This window comes from Bos taurus, chromosome 3, assembly GCF_002263795.3.
Source record: "Bos taurus isolate L1 Dominette 01449 registration number 42190680 breed Hereford chromosome 3, ARS-UCD2.0, whole genome shotgun sequence".
NCBI lineage: Eukaryota > Metazoa > Chordata > Mammalia > Artiodactyla > Bovidae > Bos > Bos taurus.
The window spans coordinates 44,281,536-44,298,814 of NC_037330.1; the positions used below are offsets into that span (position 1 = coordinate 44,281,536).

Below are 17,279 nucleotides of genomic sequence, written 5' to 3' on the forward strand. Positions count from 1 at the left end.
TTTAGAGTATAAAAGTAATAACTTATTATGGCACGCTTACTGGGCTAAATGTTTTACAGATAGTATATTTACTGCTTTCTTTCCTTTGTCAAACATATTAATCAGGCATATTTTTGTATATAGGAATGTGTGCTTTTAGCTTATGTACAGTGTAGGAAAATGTGATTTTTTGAGACATGGTAAAATCTCCACCATCAAAAAATAAAACCAACAACCCTACAATACCATCCATAAATTTGAACTAACTTCTCATTTCTGAAAGCCTGCATCTAGAAAGACTAATTAATACTTCCTCACCTTATAAACTAGATATTATGTGGGTTTTGTTCTTCTCCACCCCAGCTACACTCTACCTAAACTACTCTTCAGAATTCATCCACTAGAGATTTTATCAAAAGTCTCTTAAGACCCTTGTCTTTCTGACCATTTCAACATTACTAAGACTCTTGATCACCCCCTTCTATCTGAATTTTTCTTTTTCTAAACTTTGGGAACATTTTATTTTCTAAATTGGCCTCCTCCCTTATTAAAAGTGCTTTATTGCAATGTCATAAAACCACCTACCAGCATTTACCAGACTTCCACTCTTGACCTCTTTTTGTTCCCTCAGTTATCCCTCCCATTGGTGATCTCATTCATTGCCACTTCCATGTCTTTTCAAGTGAACCCCAAAGCTCCTTCCCTGGCCTTACCTTTCTCCTGAACTCCGAGTGTATTCCTAACTTGAACATAAATATATTGTTTTTTATCAGCTCCTTAAATTCTGCATTTCAAAAATCGAAATCATGACCTGCCATTGCTCCAAACTAGCTACTGCTTTTCTATCTTCTGATTTGATTATTGGCATTCCTACTGTCTCAGTTACCCAAGCAAAACCTCTGAGTCATCCTCAACTCCTCCCACTTCCACACCCCCACATCCAGATGTCTGATTAATTATGTTGGTTCCACATTTGAAATATCTCTCAAATTTAGACTTGTCTTCTCCACCCTGCCCCTCATGCTTCTCCTTGAACATGGTTCCTTTACATCACTCACCTTGACTATTGCAGTAGCCTCCCAAAGAAGCTTCCTAAGAAAGTTCTTCACTCACCCCATTCATTTTTCACTGTGCCACTAGAGTAACACTCCTAAAGCAGTTGTTTAAACAAGTCTGTTTTTGCACAAAAGCTCTTCATAGCCTCCACCTCATCAACCCTTCAAAGGTCACACCCCTATATGTGGCATATGAGACCTTCTTCATCCTGGCTAAGCTTGTGTTCCCTTCTGCCATAGATTGAATTGTGTCCCCTGAAAAATTCCTGTTGTTGTTTAGTCACTAAATACCTGTCATTGAAGTCATCTAGTCTCTGGTATTTTGTTATGGCAGCTTCAGCTAAGACACCTCCCTTCATTCACTACACCATCTTTCAGGAGCTCAGTTCCCAGGTCATGTGAACTCAGTTCACACTAGATCATCACCAGTCACTAACTACAATATTTTTTCCACATTAGTACTTTTACCTTTGCTGTTTTCCTGACCTGTTAATATAATATCTTCAGTACCTCCTACCTCCATATTCAGCTAGTCAAAATTCTAGTCATCTTTGTATGTATCAACCAGAGTTCTCCACTACACATAATGGAAAGTGAATCTGGCTGATTTGGCCCAAATGAGGTGAAAGGATGGGCTTACAAACTAGGTTCAGGGAATGAGCAGGAACCGATGGAACCTGAGCAGCCAGAACCTCAGCCAGGACCTGACCACAGGAAGGACACGGTGAGGATACACTGCTGTGCCTGCGGGACCCAGGACCCCACATGGCCACCCTCTGGTGGTGCCTCCACCGGCATGGCTGCCACCGCAACTGCTAATAAAATGGATATTTCACTTTGTCTGCTTCTTTGCATCACTTTCAGGCATATCTGACTGACTGAGTGTGGCTTATGTGCCAGCAAACTTCTGGCCAGGACTTTGAGGAAGGCACTGTCCAGCTCTTGTTGGCTTTGGTAGTGGGATAGAGTCTGTGCTTCCCGTATGGGAGGTATACTGGGTGGAACGGGGTTCAAACATTCCATAGGGAAAAGAAACATGTTCTTTGTCTTTATTATCTAGATCAAAGTTGCTTTCCTTTTTGGAGTTTACTCTCGTCTTTTTAATTGAAAGTAATCTACTTATCAAGGGCTTCCCTGATAGCTCAGTTGGTAAAGAATCCTCCTGCAATGCACAAGACCCTGGTTTGATTCCTGGGTCAGGAAGATCCACTGGAGAAGGGATAGGCTACCCACTCCAGTATTCTTGGGCTTCCCTTGTGGCTCAACTGGTAAAGAATCTGCCTGCAGTGTGGGAGACATGGGTTCAGTCTCTGAGTTGGGAAGATCCCCTGGAGAAGGGAAAAGCTACCCACTCCAGTATTCTGGCCTAGAGAATTCCATGGAGTGTATAGTCCATGGGGTCGCAAAGAGTGGAACACGACTGAGCGACTTTCACTTTCACTTTCAATCTACTTATCTTCAGTGGCACACCTAGCATGTTTGACACCAAAGAAAATCATTCTTTAGTATCCCTTCCTCTGGATGGAAAAATTACTTTCAGCAATAGTTACATGGTAACAGTAATAAACATAGTATTGATTCATTTTTCAAGTTTAAAACAAACAAAATTGTTTTAATTTTTTTTAATTGGAGGATAATTGCTTTACAATGTTGTGTTGATTTCTGCTGTACAACAATGTGAATCAGCTGTAAGTATACTTATATCCCCTCCTCTTGAACCTCCTTCCCACCCCTACCCTACCCCACCCCGCTAGGTTGTCACAGGGCACCTGGCTGAACAGTCTGTGTTGTATAGAAACTTCCCATTAGCTATCTGTTTTACATATGGTAATGTATATGTTTCAGTGCTACTCTCTCAATTCTTCCCACTTGTCCACCAGTCTTTTCTCTATATCTGCATCTCTAGTCCTGCCCTGCAAAGAGGTACATCAGTACCATTTTTCTAGATTCCACATATGTGCATTAATATATGATATTTGTTTTTCTCTTTCTGACTTACTTCACCCTGTATAACAGGTTTTACATTCATCCACCTTACTAGAACCGACTCAAATCCATTCCTTTTTATGGTTGAGTAATATTCCATTGTATATATGTACCACAATTCTTTATCCATTTATCTGTCAATGGATATATATTTTAAAGGCATTAAAATTTAGTAAAATATTTTATGTATGAAGTAAAATTTGCACATTCCCAGCAAAATACTATACTCTGTATTTACATTATTTTATGATTTTATTATATTGAAATAACCTATTATTTCATTAAGTTAAACTCCAGGTAGTCACATAAATTGGCAGAATCAAAATAGTTGAAGTTCTCTTTCTTCATCTTTACCTTTACTAAGGTATCATTTTAGCACCATAGGAGTTGGAGACACTTCATAGCCAAGGCATGGTTGAATGCTTCCCAGCCTTTAGAGCAAACTTACTCTCCAGATGAATATATATAGCTGAATGCACATGCCAGAGGTCAAATTAACTTCCATGTACAATACAATATTTATTAGAAATTATGTAGTAAAAATGTGCTGATCATTATATATATTAACACGTAACAGTAACAATAGCAATTATTTCAGTTTAAACCAGTGTCCCACTTACTATTGCTCCTTAACAAACTGTTCCTTGGTGGCATAAAACAATTTACTGTGCTCACAGATTCTGTAGGTCAGATATTTAGAAAGATGTGGCCTGGCTATCTTTCTCCTGTATGATATTTTTGGCCTCTGTTGAGAAGACTCAAAGCCTGGCTCCAAGGATTCCTTGATATCTCAGGCATGGAATTATCTGAAGGATTGTTCATTCAATTGCTGCATCAGGTCTGGGAGGACTTCATGACTTGGGCTACGTATGTGTGACTTTTCTGTATGTCTTGGCTTCCTCACAATATGGCAGCCCCAGGTGGGTCAGGTTTCCTGCAAGACTCCAAGCACAAGTGTTTCAGTGAACAAAGCAGAAGTTCATTGGCTTTTATGAGTTCATAGTGTCACATCTGCTGTATGTTGTTGTTTACAGGCAAGTCATAAGATGGCCCAGTTTCAAAGGGAGGAGAATTTGACTTCACCTTTTAATGAGGGAGTGACAAGGGAATGAGAGACTGTTGCAGCCAGTTTTGAAGAATACAATCTGCCACAACCAACAGGATTCTGAGAGGCAGAAGTCTGTATTCAGTGACATTGTTTAGAATTGCCTGGCAATTATATAGAGCAGATAGTTGGTTTTATTATTGCATTCCTGTTATTGCCTCCACCTGGGGTAGACTGCTGTCACTGCTCCTGTTCTGATCTGGAAAGGCCTTGGTAAAGGAGCACTTAAAAAAGGTAAAGATTAGCCCAGTTGTTTTATCATTTATGTATTTCTGCCTCCAGTAGACTAAATTCACTGGCATTAGAGACCATTCCTTTATAGCCATCACAGTGCCAGCAGTAGCATGAATATAAGGCGATCTAGAAACGTCTGTTGATTGGTTCAAATAATGACAACCTGTTTCAGATGCTCATTAGTTGTTACTAGGAAGTTTTAAAAGATGTTTTGCCCTTGCCCCCTAATAAATCTATAGTCTCTAATTATAGTGATGAAGAAAATGATACTCAGAGGTTGTGCCTATACAAAGCCCTGGATCAATTCTTCTGAATAAATAGGTCTAATTCCTTAAGTAAATTAAGCACTGGCATTCTCTCTCTCTGGCACTTTATTAGAGACAAGAGAGGTAATGGGGATACACCTTGGCATTTATGTAAGTCTCCATAGGCCCTCCCCCAGAGCCTCTTCGCCACTCTAACCTCAACTAGGAAAACCTTTACACAATCTCATCTTTGGAGATGAGGCCTGAAGGGAATCCATGCACATATCGGGGGTGGGGAGGCTTTTGTACACCCTTAAATGATCCTACTTTGTCCTCATTGCCTAAGAATGTGGACGCAGCTGAGTTGGATCCACAGAGATGCTGGCTGAAAGGACCTCTGTCCCCAACCCAGTCTGTGGCTGCTCATGGACATAACCTCAGCATCCTGTACAGCAGCGGTCCCCAACCTTTTTGGCACCAGGGACCAGTTTCGTGGAAGATAATTTTTCCATGGACCAGGGCGGGCCATGGAAATCATGATTTTCATAAGGAGTGCACAACCTGGACCCCTCACATACACAATTCACAGTAGGGTTTGTGCTTCTGTGAGAATCCAGTGCTGCTGCGGACCTGACACGAGGTGGAGCCCAGGTGGTAATACAAGTGATGGAGAGTGGCTGTTAAAGCAGATGAAGCTTCACTTCCGTGCAACCTGGTTTCTAACAGACCATGGACCAGAACTGGTCTGTGGCCCAGGTATTGGGCCAGCAGTCAACTTCGCAATACTTATACACTCAAAAAAAGCCCTAAAAATTAATGCTCTTTTGATTCTTACTTTCGCTAAAAAGAGGTCCACCTTATTTGTGTGAATAGCTGCATAACAAGTGACAGGCTTTTACCATGTGTCCCAGTACTGTGCTAAGTAGCTTCTGTAGCTGATACTGTTCAGTCCTCACAATTGTGAGCTATTATAATTCTGAAATTAAAGATGGAAAAAAAAGTCAGACTCAGAGAAATTTAATAACTTGCCCAAAGTCACACAGTGAGTGTATGCTGGAGCCAAAGTCTGAATCCAGAATGCTTCCCACGTGTCCTTTCTGAGCCACACCCCCTCCACGGCCCCCCAGTGCAGCCGGTAAAACCAAGGTGCGCAACTGGAGTGCTGACTCTGCAGATTCCAGGTGCCTTACCTGAGACCCTTTGTTCCGGTGGCTAATGTCTCTGTAGTTTCCCAGGAGCAGAGTTTGACTCACACATGGCAGTGGCCTTAGATAGTGTTCCAGCACAGTTGGTTTCTTAGGGCGAGCCAGAAATCACAGTGCACTTGCCAGAACACTAAAGATAGCCACTGCACATCAATCAGACATATTTCTTATACTTAAGGGTTCCTAATGGCCCCAGTGTGCTCATATATTCATTTCTATTAAGTTTAACTAACTGACGATGACACTCGCTAATTCAGGTGGACCATTTTTAACATAAAGACATGGTCTTTTAAACTTATTCTGTAATTGATTTTCTTTGTAAAGTTTTTCTTACTGGGTATTTTCATTTTGTGAAGGTCTGTGGTGTTAAGATGGTAGTTTGGGGGTAATTTACAAATATAATTGAAATAGGGAAAATTAAATAGAAAAGTTGAACTCTTATAAGAGGTGTTAACTTCAGCATAAAATCCTTCTCTTCATCACACCTACAAATGTGGTTGGGGCCATCATCATAGCTTGCCTGGATTACCAATATCATTTTCCTATAGCCTCTTCTATAGCCTCTCCTCCTGCCCCTGTAATCCATTTGTTCTTCAGGTAATTTTCCAAGTGGCTGTCTAAAATGGGAATCATAACAGGTAGGGCCAGTTCCATTGTGTGTGTAACCTGTGCTGTCAGGCACTCAGGAGGGCCCCATGCTTGGTTTTGATGCTCTACTCGTTATCCTGACATTGCTGATGATTTCTTCACAGAGATCTCTCGTTTTCACTTTGCACTGGACCTTGCAAATTAAATAACCAGTCCTGGTAACATAGAATCATGCAATCCGCTCACCACACTTCCTCATACATGCTCTAGAAGCCCCTTTTTGAATTTCCAAAGAATTAATGGAATATGATTTAGAAGCATCTGGATTATCTGTGAACTTCCTTGTTTTGCACTACTTTAGTTCTGTGATCACAAAACACTTTACAAATACAAATATTAAGGAATGTCAAAGATGTAATATTTACACAAGCACCTTAAAAACTAACCCAGTGCAAATAAACACAAGATGGCAGTAGTTTTTGTTCACTTGTTTTGGTTTCCCTGCTTGCTTATTTTATCACACTGTTGAGTCCATGGTCACACAATTCCCAAGGTTTTTCTTTAGCAGTAAACTTTGTCTTTTTCTTTAAACTCGCAGATCTAGATTCATTTTTTAAGTAATATTCAATGACACTAATTATCTTAATATCTGATAAGAAATACCTAGAAGGGCTCAAAGTAAAATAATCTTGATTCACTATATATCAATTGATAGCACTTGTGCCACATTTTAAAGAAAAAAATTAGATTTAAACAATAATTAGTTGGTTTAATTCAAACACTGACAATAACAGTTAATTCAATTATATAGTCATTAATTTAACAAAAACCATTGCACACCTATAATATGCTAAGAATTTGAAGACAACGACTTTCAGCCCTTGATCTCAAGGGGTGTCTGTGTGTGGTGTGTGTGTGTGTGTGTGTGTGTGTGTGTGTGTGTGTGCATACGTGCACACTCAGTTGCTCAGTAATGTCCGACTCTTTGTGACCCCATGGACTGTAGCCCACTAGGCTCCTGGGTCCATCTAATTTTAATTTCTCCATGGCAGGAGTATTGGACTAGGTTGCATTTCCTTCTCCAGGGGATCTTCCTGACCCAGGGATTGAATCTGTGTCTTCTGACTGAGAGCAGCTACTGCATGTGCCATGGTGGTGGTCAGAGTATGGACTTGGCAGCTAACTGAAATTTATAGTTTTTTTGACCATGCCCCTTGGCATGTGGGATCTTAGTTCCCACAACCAGGGATCGATTGAACCTGCACCCCCTCCGTTGGAAGTCCAGAGTCTTAACCACTGGACCACCAGGGAAGCCCTCACTAGCTTCTTGAATTTGGAATGCTGCTCCATCACTTTTAGCCATAAGTCCATGGGCAAGTGGCTAAACCTTTATATGTCTTAGTTACTGCTACTGTTAAGTACCAAAGTCATGCGGTTATTTGGATTACATGATTGACACAGGTACTGAAGTTAGCACAGTTCTTGACATATAGCAAGCATTCTGGTGATCTTAACTTTTAGTATAATTAATCAGTTATTGAGAGTTAGCCAAGCACTGTGTTAGTCACCAAGGTGACAAAAAGGATATTTCTATCCTTCATAAGCTAGCAAAGGAGAAAAAATATATATCGTTTCAATACAAAAATGATGTCTTTTCATAATTGTTATGAGCAAAATGCTGGGGAGCAAAATGAAAACGACAGAAGCCTATCTTTATCTAAATATTATTTACTTTCTATGTGGTGAATGGAAACAGCTGTTACATGATGGAAATGTGAGAAAATGTCTAGTAAAAGCATTTTTGTTCTTCCGGCTGATGGACAAAGTGCTGTGTGTACAATATATTTATCATGGGGGTCATACTGGAGAGAAATGGTCTCCATGTGAAACCAGCCACGGCTGCACTTAAGGGATAAGGTAAATGTGTCAGTGATGAAGGGGCTGTTATTCACAGCCAAACCATCAGTCGGCCATTGTGCTGAGGGCAGCTGAGCCACTGAGCGTGTTCTGATCTTAACTGCACGCACCAGCTGGTCCTGAACACTGAGCTTGTTGTTAATTCACTTCACATTTGTGACTCCCTAGCATTACCCATTCAGCAACATCAACTACATGATAAATTCTGTGTGTGTGATTATGTAATCTTTTGTTAGGGACCCATTAAGTATATTGTAAAGAAAATGGATGGCCACTCTTGGTTTTTCAGATGCAGTGTGTTCAAGGGCCTTTATTCCCATGCCCATAAGTTAAGCAATATAATTTGTTATTTCTCTCAGAAAATGTAGTTTTCATCCAAATATATCATTTTAATCCTTTAGGTTTATTCCTGGCACAGAGCAAGCACAAATCTTCACGGTGCCTGTGACAGTAATAAAATTTATACTACTTGTGAGATAATTGTGCTAAATCCTGTCATTTTCATTTAACAAATGATATAATAAGATTCACAGAAATTAAGTACTCTAAGGTCACAGAAAGAATCAGTGGTGAATTGACATTTTAACCCAGGTCACTAAATACCTAAAGTTGAGCTTTTCTTCCTGGTTTACACTGACTAAATATGGAATGCACCAAGTATTTAAAGGGTATCAGTAAAATATGAAGCAATTGATTAACTTTCAGAGGCAAAATATTTTTAAAAGCTGTTATAATAATCAGAACCTGAAAAATGGACTAACTCTGATAGTTTAACTCTGAAAATTCAAGATAATTTCATAAAATCATTTTATTACATTGTGTATTTCTTGAAACAGTAATGTATTAATAGATATAAAGAAAGGCAATGCCAAAGAATGCTCAAACTACCACACAATTGCACTCATCTCACACGCTAGTAAATTAATGCTCAAAATTCTCCAAGCCAGGCTTCAGCAATATGTGAACTGTGAACTTCCAGATGTTCAAGCTGGTTTTAGAAAAGGCAGAGGAACCAGTTGGAATCAAATTGCCAACATCTGCTGGATCATGGAAAAAGCAAGAGAGTTCCAGAAACACATCTATTTCTGCTTTATTGACTATGCCAAAGCCTTTGACTGTGTGGATCACAATAAACTGTGGAAAATTCTGAAAGAAATGGGCATGCCACATCACCTGACCTGCCTCTTGAGAAACCTGTATGCAGGTCAGGAAGCAACAGTTAGAACTGAACATGGAACAACAGACTGGTTCCAAATAGGAAAAGAAGTATGTCAAGGCTGTATATTGTCACCCTGCTTGTTTAACTTATATGCAGAGTATATCATGAGAAATGCTGGGCTGGAGGAAGCACAAGCTGGAATCAAGATTATCAGTAACCTCAGATATGCAGATGACACCACCCTTATGGCAGAAAGTGAAGAACTAAAGAGCCTCTTGATGAAAGTGAAAGTGGAGAGTGAAAAAGTTGGCTTAAAGATCAACATTCAGAAAACTAAGATCATGGTATCTGGTCCCATCACTTCATGGCACATAGATGGGGAAACAGTGGAAACAGTGTCAGACTTTATTTTTCTGGGCTCCAAAATCACTGTGGACGGTGATTGCAGCCATGAAATTAAAAGATGCTTACTCCTTGGAAGGAAAGTTATGATCAACCTAGACAGCACATTAAAAAGCACAGACATTACTTTGCCAACAAAGGTCTGTCTATTCAAGGCTATGGTTTTTCCAGTGGTCATGTATGGATGTGAGAGTTGGACTGTGAAGAAAGTGAGCACCGAAGAATTGATGCTTTTGAACTGTGGTGTTGGAGAAGACTCTTGAGAATCCCTTGGACTGCAAGGAGATCCAACCAGTCCATCCTAAAGGAGATCAGTCCTGGGTGTTCATTGGAAGGACTGATCTGAAACTCCAGTACTTTGGCCACCTCATGCGAAGATTTGACTCATTGGAAAAGAACCTGATGCTGGGAAAGATTGAGGGCAGGAGGAGAAGGGGACGACAGAGGATAAGATCATGGCATCATCGACTTGATGGACATGGGTTTGAGTGGACTCCAGGAGCTGGTGATGGACGGGGAGGCCTGGCGTGCTGCGGTTCATGGGGTCGCAAAGAGTCGGACACGACTGAGCGACTGGACTGAACTGAACTGAAAAGATATAGATAACTATTGTTGGACAGAGCACAAGTGTCCTAAAAAATGATTTTATGTGCAGTACCCAACTCCAACCAATATGATAAATAAATTAATAAGATAGCAATAAATGCTGAAATGAGGACAATATTTTTGAATATTAACTGATATAGTTTTCATTTCCTTTGGATCATGGTGCTCTTGTCTAGGTCGGCATTATATAGTAGAAATACAAATAAATCACATAAATGATTGTTAATTTCCTAATAGTCATATTTTTAAAAAGCAAAAAGTTAAATTAATTTTTGAAATATATTTTGTTTAACCAAGTATGTCCAAATTTTAACATTTCAACCTGTATCAATATAAAAAGTATTAATGAAATATTTTGCATTCCTTTTTCTGCAAAATTTTCAAAATTCAGGGTCTATTTGACTCATAATGCATCTCAGTTCTGATACTACATTTTCATCTTAAGTATTTGCTCTCTATTTAGGTTTCATAAAACTTACAGTGTAAAAGTACAAGCACATAACCAATTTATTCCAAATATATTTAAAAGTTTTCTAATAATCAAAGCAAGTGCCAGTTTTAAAATTTAAATTAAAAAATGCAGTCCTTTTTTCCCACTATCCATATTTCCAGTGCTCAATAGTTCTAATTAGTGGCTTCTATACTGTACAACATAGCTCTAGGATTTCTCATCTGTTATTCAGTGTCTCAGAGAAGAACATGCCATAAGAGAAAGGTCAACATCTCTCCTCCAATTTCCTGTCCTCTAGCTCCTGGAAGCCCCCACTCCACTCTCCGCATGTATGAGTTTGACTATTTTAGATTGCATATATGGGTTAGATCTTGCAATATTTGTCTTTTCTTGACTGGCATATTTCACTTAGCATAATGTCCTTCAGGTTGATTTGTGTTACCTCAAACGATAGGACTTTCTACTTTTTAATACTGAATAGTATTGTATCTATACACACCACACAGATTTAATATATAGCAATGTAACTATAGTTTACAATACAGTATTGTAGACTTGAAGCTTGCTTAGAGAGTAGGTAGATCTTAGATGTTCTCACCACACACATACACACAAAATGGTAACTATGTGAGGTAACAGCTATGTTAATCAGCTTGACTGTACTGATTACTTCTCTCACATTGCAGAAAGGGGGACCTCTTCCAGGGCCTGAGAATGGGCTTTTGTCTAACACTCAAAAATGAATTGTCTGAGGAGACACACATACTAACGAAAAAGAGACTTTTTTGGGAAGGGGCATCCCAGCAGAGAACAGCAGGGTGAGGGAACTCAGCAGGACTGCTCTGCCACTTGGTTCACAGTCTTGAGTTTTATCATAATAGGATGAGTTTTCAGGTTGTCTCTGGCCGGTCATTCTGGCTCAGGGGCCTTCCTTCTTGGTGGTGTACACATTGCTCAGCCAAGATGGATTCCAGCAAGGAGGATTCTGGGAGGTTGGTAGGACACGTTGTGTCTTCTTTTGATCCTCCCTAATTCTTGAATTCTTCTGTTTGGTGGTGACTCCTTAGTTTCATATTCCTTACTAGGACCTCCTGTCATAAAATAACTCATGTAGATAGTTAATATGGTGCCTGGCCAGGATGGGCAGTTTCAGTCAATTCTTCCCTTAAAACACATGTAAAAAAGCATCATATTGTATACCTTAAATATATCCATTTTTAAAATTTGTCGATTAAACCTCAATGTGTGTGTGTGCTCAGTCCCTCAGTTGGGTCCTACTCTTTGCAACCCCATGGACTGTAGCCCTCAAGATGCCTCTGGCTCTTCCTACCGCGGGGCCAGAGTCCCTGAGGGAGTCCAGCTGCGCTTAAGTCTGGCCAGCGCGACCTGTCTCTGCAGTGCCCCCCAAGAAACAGGCTCAGGCCGGGGGCAGCAAAAAGGCGGAGCAGAAAAAGAAGGAGAAGATTATCGAAGACAAAACTTTTGGTCTGAAGAATAAGAAAGGAGCAAAGCAACAGAAGTTTATCAAGGCTGTCACTCATCAAGTTAAATTTGGTCAACAGAATCCACGTCAGGTAGCACAAAGTGAAGCTGAAAAGAAGTTGAAGAAAGATGACAAGAAGAAAGAATTGCAAGAGCTAAATGAGTTGTTCAAACCTGTAGTTGCTGCTCAAAAAATAAGTAAAGGTGCAGATCCCAAATCCGTAGTATGTGCATTCTTCAAGCAAGGACAGTGTACTAAAGGAGATAAGTGTAAGTTCTCTCATGACTTAACTCTGGAGAGAAAATGTGAAAAGCGAAGTGTTTACATTGATGCAAGAGATGAAGAACTTGAGAAAGATACTATGGATAATTGGGATGAGAAAAAACTGGAAGAAGTTGTGAACAAGAAGCACGGTGAGGCGGAAAAGAAAAAACCGAAAACTCAAATAGTGTGCAAGCATTTCCTTGAAGCTATTGAAAACGACAAATACGGCTGGTTTTGGGTGTGTCCTGGAGGGGGTGATATTTGCATGTATCGTCATGCACTGCCTCCTGGATTTGTCTTGAAAAAAGATAAAAAGAAAGAAGAGAAAGAAGATGAAATTTCATTAGAAGATCTAATTGAAAGAGAGCGTTCTGCCCTAGGTCCAAATGTTACCAAAATCACTCTAGAATCTTTTCTTGCATGGAAGAGAAGAAAAAGACAAGAAAAGATTGATAAACTTGAACAAGATATAGAAAGAAGGAAAGCAGACTTCAAAGCTGGGAAAGCATTAGTGATCAGTGGTCGTGAGGTGTTTGAATTTCGTCCTGAACTGGTTGACAATGATGATGAGGAAGCAGATGATACCCGTTACACCCAGGGAACAGGTGGTGATGAGGTTGATGATTCAGTGAGTGTAAATGACATAGATTTAAGCCTGTACATCCCAAGAGATGTAGATGAGACAGGTATTACTGTAGCCAGTCTTGAAAGATTCAGCACATATACTTCAGAAAAGGATGAAAACAAATTAAGTGAAGCTTCCGGAGGTAGGGCTGAAAATGGTGAGAGAAGTGATTTGGAAGAGGACAACGAAGGGGAAGGACAGGAAAATGGAGCCATCGATGCTGTTCCTGTTGATGAAAATCTGTTTACTGGGGAAGATTTGGATGAACAAGAAGAAGAATTAAACACACTTGATTTAGAAGAATGACACCAAACAAGTCAATGAAAAAATTGAGCCAGCTCAGCAGGAGTTGAAATTGACTACATTAATTTTTTTCCACCTAAAACTCTTCAACAGGATGTTTGTTTCCCATGCTGATTCTGGAGGGCTTAGTTCCTCCAAAAAAGGAATATTCTCCCTACATCTTGTTTTCTGACTTTGGCTACATCTCATAGTAAGTTCAGAGTAGTTCATGATAAATTAAAGATAAATGGTCATTGCAGGAAATGATTGATTATTGTAATTGTCTACTCAAGTAGGAAGTGTAAACTACTTTTCCAGCTTTTGATTTTCATTGGGCATGTGTTGTTATAAGGACAACATAAATTTAAATTACCCTTCATTTAATGCAATTTTTAATGAGTGATTCTATTTCCTTTGTATTTATATGTTTAAAAGACTGCCTAGGATATGAGCCTGTACTTCATCAAGGAAACTGCGTATGCAGGTTCAGTATTATATATCTTTGGACAATTAGATGGTCATTTAAAATGAAACTTCATTAATCTGACAGGATCAACTGCAATGCCCTGTGTTAAACTGTTTGAAACTACTCCCTTTTCTTTTTTTGCCAATAAAGTTGTAAATAAAAACAGTGATACAATAAATTCCAAAAAAAAAAAGATGCCTCTGTCAACTGGATTCTCCAGGCAAGAATACTGGGAGTAGGTTGCCATTTCCTACTCCAGGGGATCTTCCCGACCCAGAGATCGATCCCCTGTGTCTTACATCTCCTGCATTAGTGGGTGAATTATTTACCACTGTGCCACCCTATTCCTCAATAAAACTGAAAAAAGAGAGAGATGGGCCAATACCAATCAGAAAAGGAAGGTGGTGTTTGGTTTCAATAGTCAAGTCTCATTTGTCCTAAGAGAACAGGAATTTCTAAATTCCAAAGCTACCTTTATGTACCAAAAGCAAAATTTGAAGATTTGTATATATTATTACAAGATAACAATAGAGAGTACACAGAGTATAATATAAAAAGGATGGTGCAACCACACCTGGGAGTGGACGGTGCCACCTCTTCGCCAAGAAGTGGGAGGACTGGAGGAGAGAAAAGGGTAGAATGGCAGGTATAAGCATTTGGGTGAGCACCCTTGGTTTAGAAACCCTTAGAAGGGAGTTGACCACCAGATTACAGATACTCCAAAAAGGTTGAAGAGGAAACAGAAAGTAGGTGGGCTTATGTCTGTTTTCTGCCATGAAACTGGGAGAGCTTAACCTCAGGGCAGCCCTGTGGCAGGTGGGTCAAGCAGCAGAGCAGATGGTTCTGTGGGAGCCGCAGAAGCTGCATCCAAGCTAGAGAGGGCAGAAAGCCCCAAGGCCAGAAGGGGATGTGCTGAGGACCAGAGTGCGAGTCTAAATGCGCCACGTCAGGGTGGGCCACAGGGACGTTCACAGTGGCAGTTGGGAGGCCTCAGGAGACCCGTGGGAGAAGCACGGTGCGGTAGTAGTGTTAGTCACTCGGTCCTGCCCAACTGTTTGAACCCCGTGCGCTATAGCCTGCCAGGCCTCTCTTCATGGGATTCTCCAGGCAAGAATATTGAGTGGATTGCCGTTGTGTTTTCCAGAGGATCTTCCCAACCCAGGGTCTCCTGCATTGCAGGCAGATTCTTTACCATCTGAGCTAAAGGGAAGTCAGGGGAGGCGGTTCAGCAGGACAGCCCTGTGGCCACCCTGAGATCGCCTCCTGTCCTCAGGCAGTCTTGAAGGCTTCCAACTGGGCCAGAGTATTTTGCCAGAAAGAGAACAGTGAGAAACTCGGAACAACTGAGCATTTATTCAGGTTTTTCCCCTCCCCCATTCCATTCCTCTCCAGTGTGGGATGGATGCCCGTGATAAAGTTTAGGTCAGTTTGTGGGGTGGGGGGAAGTAAATGCATGCTCCATACAACCTATGCTGTAGTATATTAACGTATGACTTCAAAACACCACCATTTATTGCACTTTCCCCCCACAGCTCTGAAAAGTCTGAATTAGGTGAACACAAATCTGTCTGGTACAAAGTCCATGGCCTTTCCAACATCACATTACCTTTCATCACAATTTTATTACAAAAGAATTACACAGCTCCATTCTAATACACAGTTCTATTACCCCATCAGATATATTTCCGTTGCAGTTTGGCAAACTTATGATCATAGATAAGTTTGGATACAATAATAAGACAATAATTAGGTCACTGCACACCTGGCTTAATAAGTGAACACTCCATATTTTGTTCAGTGTCTCTGTACCAATTTGCGAATAAGTCTCCAGTAGAGCGTCATGGAATTCCACCCTTGACACTGTCTTGTTATTGGTGATCTGTATGTACTAATGTAACTAACTCAAAAGCAGAGACATTACCTTGCCAACAAATGTCTGTCTAGTCAAGGCTATGGTTTTTCATGTGGTCATGTATGGATGTGAGAGTTGGACTGTGAAGAAGGCTGAACGCTGAAGAATTGATGCTTTTGAACTGTGGTGTTGGAGAAGACTCTTGAGAGTCCCTTGCACTGCAAGGAGATCCAACCAGTCCATTCTGAAGGAGATCAGCCCTGGGATTTCTTTGGAAGGAATGATGCTAAAGCTGAAACTCCAGTACTTTGGCCACCTCACATGAAGAGTTGACTCATTGGAAAAGCCTCTGATAGTGGGAGGGATTGGGGGCAAGAGGAGAAGGGGACGACAGAGGATGAGATGGCTGGATGGCATCACTGACTCGATGGACTTGAGTCTGGGTGAACTCCGGGAGCTGGTGATGGACAGGGAGGCCTGGCGTGCTGCGATTCATGGGGTCGCAAAGAGTTGGACACGACTGAGCAACTGAACTGAACTGATGTACTAATGAAAAACTGAGAGAAGGAGAACTAGTTTGATGTCAGCCTCACAGTTCAAAAGGGTTTTGACAAGGTGAACTGCTATTTTTGAAAACAATTATGAAATTTGATTTTTTTTGAAAAAAAAAACTCCAGGAATCCAGGATAAGAGGAACTTGGTAGGGCATTGGTCCATGTGAGGACTACAAACAATATGACCAGAAATGCTATGTAGTTATTTAAAAAAAACAAAACCAAAATTAAAAAAAAATATGATTAAAGTAGTCAATACTTGGATATCACTTTAAAGAATCCAGTTCTAACCTGATTGTGGATTGTAGTTCCATGAGTAAGACTATAGGGTGCAATTCAAATGAACTCCTCATTTATGGTCAGTTAATCTGTGACAAAGGAGGCAAGACTGTATAGTGGAGAAAAGACAGTCTCTTCAATAAGTGGCGCTGGGAAAACTGGATGGCTACAAGTAAAAAAATGAAACTAAACCATTCTCTAATAGTATACACAAAAATAAACTCAAAATGGATTAATGACCTAAATGTAAGACTGGACACTATAAAACTCCTAAAGGAAAACATAGGCAGAACACTCTTTGACATAAATTGCAGCAATATTTTTTTGGATCCATCTCCTAGAGTAATGGAATAAAAACAAAAATAAACAAATGGACCCAATTAAAAGCTTTTGCACAGCAAAGGAAACCATAAGCAAAATGAAAAGACAACCTAAGGAATGGGAGAAAATATTTACAAATGATACTACCAACAAGGAATTGATTTTCAAAATATACGAAGAACTCATATAGCTTAATATCAAAGAACAATCCAATTGAAAAA

General features: G+C 40.1%; 2 protein-coding genes across 5 annotated transcripts in view; both read left to right on the forward strand.

Annotated features, from left to right (window-relative positions):
• PLPPR5 (phospholipid phosphatase related 5) overlaps positions 1 to 17,279 on the forward strand; it is a 133,936-nt gene that overhangs the window by 63,197 nt on the left and 53,460 nt on the right. The gene's annotated exons all lie outside the window — the stretch shown is intronic.
• LOC101902918 (zinc finger CCCH domain-containing protein 15-like) lies at positions 1,705 to 14,230 on the forward strand. Its single transcript, XM_059884943.1, has 2 exons — positions 1,705 to 1,873; positions 12,304 to 14,230. The coding sequence occupies exons 1-2, from the start codon at positions 1,705 to 1,707 to the stop codon at positions 13,608 to 13,610; spliced, it is 1,476 nt and encodes a 491-aa protein (XP_059740926.1). The 3' UTR covers positions 13,611 to 14,230.